The following is a 7035-nucleotide window of genomic DNA, read 5'->3' as shown; positions in this document are numbered from 1 at the left end:
AATGGTGGTTTAGGGGTCATTAGCTAATAGTATAGCTGTGAAAAGAGGGTAAAATTAGTATTTTAAAGAGACCATAAACACCTTTAATTTCTTATACAAAATTTTAGTTATGCATATATTTTATTATTTAATTTGCCCCTTTTCGTGTAAATTAGCTTGGAAAATAGATTTTCTAATACTTAGAAGTCAAAACGCACTCTGCTGACTTCTCAAGGCTAACTCTGCTACATACAGAACCCTCCACTAATATTGGCACCCTTGGTAAATATGAGAAAAGAAGGCTGTGAGAAATTATCTTTATTGTTTAACCTATTGATAAAAAAAATACAAAAATACCCTGCTCTCATGGATATCAAACTACTGCAAACACAACACAGGTTTATAAAAAATACATAAATAAATTGTTAAATATATGTGTGGCACAATTATTGGCACCCCTATGAATTCATATGATTAAAATATATTTGAAGTTTTGAAGTATATTCCCATTGATATTTTATATTTTTAATACACCTGGGTAACTAGAAATAGGACATTGTTCAACCATGACTTCCTATTTCACAGGGGTATAAATATGAGGTAACACAAAGGCCAAATTTCCTTAGTCATTCATCAAAATGGGTAAGACCAAGAATTTTAGCTGTGATATGCGACAAAAGCTTGTTGAGCTTCACAAAATAGGAAGTGGCTATAAGAAAATAGGAAAAGCATTGAAAATGCCCATTTCCATCATCAGGGCAATAATTAAGAAGTTCCAGGCAACTAGAGATTTTATGAATCAACCTGGAAGAGGGTGTGTGTCTATATTCTCTCAACACACTCTGAAGAGGATTGTTTGAGTGGTCAAAATATCTCTAAGGAAGGATCATAGCTGGAGAATTGTAGAACTTAGATACGTCTTGGGGTCAGAAAGACTCCAAAACTACAATCCGGCGTCACATCATCACAAGTTGTTTGGAAGAGTTTCAAGAAAAAAGCCTCCACTCTTATTCAAAAACAAATTCAAGCGTCTTCAGTTTTCCAGACACCACTGGAACTTCAAATGGGATCGGGTTCTATGGTCAGATGAAACCAAAATAGAGCTTTTTGGCAATAAACACCAGCAGTAGATTGGGTGCACACAGAGAGGAAGCCATATGGAATAATACCTCATGCCCACGGTTAATTATGGTGGTGGCTCTTTAATGTTTTGGGGCTGTTTTTCTAACAAAGAACCTAGACATTTTCTTAGGATACATGGCATCATGGACTCTATAAAATATCAACAGATATTAAATGAACACCTGACTGCTTCTGCCAGAAAGCTTAAAATGGGCCGTGGTTGGATCTTCCAGAAGGACAATGATTCAAAACATACATCAAAATCAGCACAAGGTTGTGCAATGGCAATCCCAGTCCCCTGACTTGAACCCCATAGAAAACCTGTGGGGTGAACTGAAGAGGAGAGTCCACCAGTGTTGACCTCGAAATTTGAAGGAGAGATTCTGTATGGAGGAATGGTCTCAGATCCCTTGCCATGTATTCTCCAACCTCATCAATTCAATTCAGGGCTGTTATCTTGGCAAAGGGAGGTAGCACAAAGTATTGACTAAAAGGGTGCCAATAATTGTGCCACACATATATTTAACAAAGATTTTTTATTGAGGACTTATGCATATACATAATTGAGGACTTAATGCATATACATAATCAAAAAGAACAATACAAAACAAAAATAAGATATATTACAAGTATGTATATCTTTTTTCTACAGTAATGTGCAGTAAATATGGTATGAGTCTCCATTTTTATCTTTTTTTCTGGTTGGCCAGGCCGCTCTTGGGCCTTTTGAGTGTGGTTGATACTCTGGGCAAGGGGTTATAATTTGAACAATAAAGAGGAAACAATAAACATACATAACATGTGATAGCAATAGGGTTTCGCCTTATGATGTATATGATGAAGTTAAAACAATAACCAAAAAGAAAAAAGAAAGGAAAAGTGAGGTCATGTGCTTCAGATATTATAAAGCGCAGATCTTGGAAACCAGGACTGAAATATATATTAATTCTCTAGGATATTTATGGCACCATTCACTAATAGGTCTTAATCTTAACATGTATAAATCTTGTGTTAGAGAGTAAGATATAGAGGGAGGCATGAGTGAGCTGTATGTGGCTTTCTTAATGTTTACTTATATGGTTGTTTGTTCTGGGATGGTGGTGCTGCCATCTGGAGGGCAACTGTGGGAAGAATATATTAGTAGTCATGAAGATGTTGGTATTGCTAATAGAAAAACAAAAGCAAATGAGTGACTATGTTCATATAAAACAATACAGGATACATATTTTCAGAATAATTAAGATCTTTACGTCTCCTTTGGGCTCTGGTCGCTAGCCGCCAAATAGGGAGCAACATATCCTGGAGATATATATATGCCAGTTATTTCACTTATAATTAAAACCAACATCATGCATATTGGTAAATATATGAGTATAACGTTCCCCATTTTCAAGTAAAGTATCTAGTTATATAAATCTAACTAAGTAGTTATATATGGGTATATTAATAATGAATGTTAATTCCAGTATAATACTGCCATTGAGGGTACTTTAAAATAAGATAGAGTTTTTAATGCTCATCATTACAACTCAGAACAGTTTTTTTAAATTATACTGATAATTTTGCGGTTAGATTATAACACATATTTGTTCAGCCATCCGATACCTAGGCTGTTGAAAATACAGGTTCTTAAGTGTCTGTTAGAGGTCCCTTTAGGAGCTGAGTAATCTGCTAGTTATAAAACTAGTGTATGGAACGTATGTGAGGGGAACGTCATAAGGGAGGGGCTGGTGGGGGAGAGCAATAGGAGGGTTAGGTGTGCCAGGTGTGGGGGTTGTAGCAAAGATAAGAGGAAAAGACTGCTGGAGCCAAAAGAACAGGCATTGGTCAAAAGAATGGATAGGGAAGGGGCAGAGAAAGAGGGGATATAAGGAAGGGGACTGCAAGGAGTAGTCACTAACCTTTTTTCTTTGTTTCCCACCCTCCCACCCTAGAAGCAGCAGAACACAATGCAATAATCGGAGAGGTCACGTGAAGAGAACAGTAGCGGCACGGCTAAGGGCAGGACGTTGACTAATTGGTTGAGTCGCAGTAAGGCCGTCCTTGCTCCTCAATAAGGGGAAGAATACAGCGCAACAAAAGGGCAGCAGGTGACCTGGTGGTCTACGCTGGCTGGAGGATAAAAATCGGCAGCTGTTTTTGTATTAGGTGATACAATCACAACAAGCGGTGAAGTTTGGGTCCGGCACGTGGGCGGGGCAGAATGGGGGGTGGGAGGATCCTGCGGCATACTCAGCCCTGTGGGGTGATCCAGTGGTCTATCTAGGGGGAGGGCTATGCCGTGGGTTCTCCCTTCTCCAACTGCCCTGCCAGGGGGGGGGTCCACCCCCCCTCCCCAGGCGTGGTTCCCAAAATTCTGGTTTTTAATGCAGTGGCATTGTTTGGTGTTTATTTATGGCTGAATTTTGCAATACAAAGCTTAAAGGTGGCAAAATTCAATAAATAATAAATCGTGACCTTTCCACATTTCGCCATAAGTCCTGTGTCTGTGTGTTTATTTTAGATAAGGTTTAGATAAGTTGAAGTGGGGAATAGGGGTGAAGGGGTTATCTGTGTAATGGGCAAAGGAATGCAGCCTCCTGACCTTAAATTAGGACAACCCGTCTAAATGCGAAGGCAGTTGAACACACTTATCTACACACTGATGCATATGTCCACATGAGTTATAAAATATAATACTGAACTCTCTTGTTTTAACTACAAATGAACATTGAACTAAACTATACATAAGTAATATGTACATTTATTGAAAGTATAGATAGTGTGCAATAGATGTGGTAAATCAGTTCACAAACACCTAGTTGATTTTTCCCCTCAGAACTGATACATTAAGTGAAACATTTGAACATACTGAATTTTGGTTTAGAGTGTTAAACCTGAAACAGAAAAATGTTAATTTAATAAGCAGTGAACGTCTGTGCTGAATCTTATTCCATCAATTCATTGAGCAGATGGTAAACTGTTTCCCCTTCTGCTTGTCCAGATTTCAGTACAAAATCCAGTTATTGCACCTCTCCCTCAAAATAGTCACTGTCACTGATAGTGAGAAATCATCATTAAAACACAAAGTATTTCCAACCTAAGTAAAATGATTATTTGAATTAAATATGAATAGATGTACTGATGTACAGGGTGCACATACCTTATCTCACTCTAGCTGGCTCTTCCCTTCAGCTGGATGGAGCAAACTGTTCATACAGTAGCTGATTATTTTACTCGTCTATATATATATTTCACTCCGTTACATGCAGCGTGCTAGTTCCACCGCAGAGGTTCAGCACCTTCGGTCTGGATAGCTCCAATTATTTAGCTAAAAAGGAATCGGACGGAATTATTTTGCATGGGACAAACTCAACAGCACTTTACACCAAGTTGTCAATATAAATTACTTCACCTTTGTGGTCTCGCAACCATCCGCATCTGGGGAATCCCGAGAATCTGAACCACTCGTTTTTATCTGGCTCATAGAAAAGGATTTGACAGCTCCAGATATTTATCTAGGTTTTCTGAAGTGTCTGCAATGTTCTTGGATAGGATGGTGCTGAAGGTTCTGGTCAGTGCCATGTTATAGACAAGTTGTGATGGCTTATATGGCTGCAAGTTGTTGACAGATCTGGACTGCTGAATAGTGCTGAAGATTCTGGACAGCTAACTACGTTTTGATGGCCATGGCTTCAAGACTGAAGGGCCTGACTACAGTATAGTGGAGTCAATAAAGACTTCCAATAGAAGTTGAAGGACATGGTTCTGACGCTGTGCCACAGTATACAGCTGCACCAATCGGGCTGACTCCTAGAGTCTATATTGTGCAAGACTGTCTGAAACCATGAGATAACCTGATACTACCCCTGGGATGAATAAGTTCGAGTCGCACCTAAGTTTGGGGGGCACACACCTCTGGAATGTGTCATTATTTAGCTATTTATACCCTGGCAATAACAGCTTCTGGGGATCTGCTTCTTTTTCCAGCAGTGTTTTGTTATCTGCCCATGAACCGAGCACCATCATCTTAGTGGTAATGTATTCTATTTCCTTTCTTACCGGTTTAGTGGGAAATATTTTGGCTTTGAGAGTCTTGGGAACCAAGAAGAGAAGAAGATGTCGCCTTTCTGGGGTTTCAGGTACACGGAATCTTCTGGTGAACTTGGCTGTGTGTGACATGATGGTCATTTGCATTTGTATGCCAATAAACCTTGGTCACCAAGTACACAACGCCTGGGTGTTTGGAGAATTTCTGTGTAGGGCAGTCCCATTTGTCCAAGCAGTCTCTGTTTCTGCCAGCGTTCTGACCTTGGCTTTTATCAGCTTAAACAGATACTACAGTGTCCATAGCCCCCTGCACGCCAGGACCTTCTTTACTAACAGACGAATCTTGCTAATGATCTGCTTTGTGTGGTTCTGTTCCTCTACACTTTGTGCTCCTCTGATATTCATGAATAGAACTCAAAACCTGATGCTCCTGGACGGAAGACTGGCAGTAATAGTCTGTACAGAAAGCTGGCCAAGCATTCACATGAAGCTTAATTACAACTTTCTACTGTTTTGTGCACTCTATGGGTTCCCAGTGTTATTTAACCTCCTGATCTGTTTTCTTACAAGCCGCAAGCTCTGGGGTGCGAACGACTTGGTCAGTAACAGCATGAAAGGCTCCAGGCTGAAGGGCAGAAGAAAAATTGCTAAAATGGTAGTGGCTTTGGTGCTCCTGTTCACCATTTCCTGGCTGCCTTTATATACAGTGGACATCTGGATAGATATTAACATGCCCACCTTCTCATCAACTGAGGTACTGGGAGATCTGCACCATGAATGGATTCTCCAGTTTAGACCCTTTGCTCAATGGCTCGGTCTCACGAATTCTGCATTAAATCCTCTGTGCTATTGTTTTGTTGGAAACCTCTACAGATCTGCTAAACGGTTTAGAAACAGCTATAGAGAAAGGATGGCTTCTGTCTTCAGTCTGTCTGTAACCCAAAGCCAAGTGGAACGCTCTGTCCCCACATTACTGAACTACAGATCTTCTAAAGAGTCTGCTTTGAAGAGAAAGACTTGTGTTTACTCATAATAATAAAACAGCTTCATATTCACCATATTTAAGAGGAATCTGGATCCGTATATAGTTTCTACCTCTATTATATATTGATGTTATAATGTCTGTGGTCGAGTATGCTGAAATCAACATTAAAGGAAAGTGTGCCATATTTAAGTTAGATTAGATGGTGGCAACATAAATAATCGATTTATAATTAAATTCCTAAGCATAGATCATGGGCTGCAGTATTTAAAAAAAAAAAAAAAGCTTTCTTTAAACGATTGTACCTTAGTATATTTAATGATGCAATCAGTAAAGCTATCAAGAGAGTATACATTTATTTTATTACTGCTAGGTTTACACTAAATATATTTTAAATATTTGCATGTTATACAGGGGTGATAAAAGTAGCTTCATATTTATTAATGATCCTGCTATGATGCATAATATGACTATTTTTGAAGATTTGTTTGTTAGATTATAAACCTCTTGCAGTATTGTCTATCAGAACCTTTAACTTTTTAAACCAAATTATGTAATTTTCTGTATTTGAAGATGTTAACCATAATTAAATGCCATATAAAGTGTTTTTGCCTAGCTTCCTGGGTGTAGAAGCTGCAATTCAAATATACCTCGGTGACTGTTGTTAAATGTTTAATATTATAGTATTGTGATAAGCAGCACTTCGTGAGTGATTTATTTATAAATCAATAATCATTTTATCATTACTTTATAGCAACTCAGTTACAGTAAGTGGCAACATGTGTAGCAGAGTTGATTGTCCTATGAATGAGCTGCACAATTCTAAACATGGTAGCTCATTGGTATCAAAAGAGTGACTCAAGTGAGTGCTTATACTTAGATATAAGGAAGGGCTTGAAAAATATTATTTGAAAATCTAGGAG

The 7035-nt window shown here is 38.6% G+C and overlaps 1 protein-coding gene across 1 annotated transcript; it reads left to right on the top strand.

The window, feature by feature from the left end:
* Positions 1–4954: 4954 nt before the first annotated feature.
* LOC128666404 (gastrin/cholecystokinin type B receptor-like) lies at positions 4955–6163 on the top strand. The gene has a single exon (XM_053720997.1). It carries the CDS (start codon positions 4955–4957, stop codon positions 6161–6163), a length of 1209 nt encoding a protein of 402 aa, XP_053576972.1.
* Positions 6164–7035: the final 872 nt, after the last annotated feature.

The sequence above is a fragment of the Bombina bombina genome, chromosome 1 (genome assembly GCF_027579735.1).
Source record: "Bombina bombina isolate aBomBom1 chromosome 1, aBomBom1.pri, whole genome shotgun sequence".
NCBI lineage: Eukaryota > Metazoa > Chordata > Amphibia > Anura > Bombinatoridae > Bombina > Bombina bombina.
This window is presented reverse-complemented; position numbering and strand designations above follow the sequence as displayed.

Coding starts and splice junctions, on each gene's coding strand:
- LOC128666404 (XM_053720997.1), top strand. CDS start 4,955: ATGAATAAGTTCGAGTCGCACCTAAGTTTGGGGGGCACACACCTCTGG.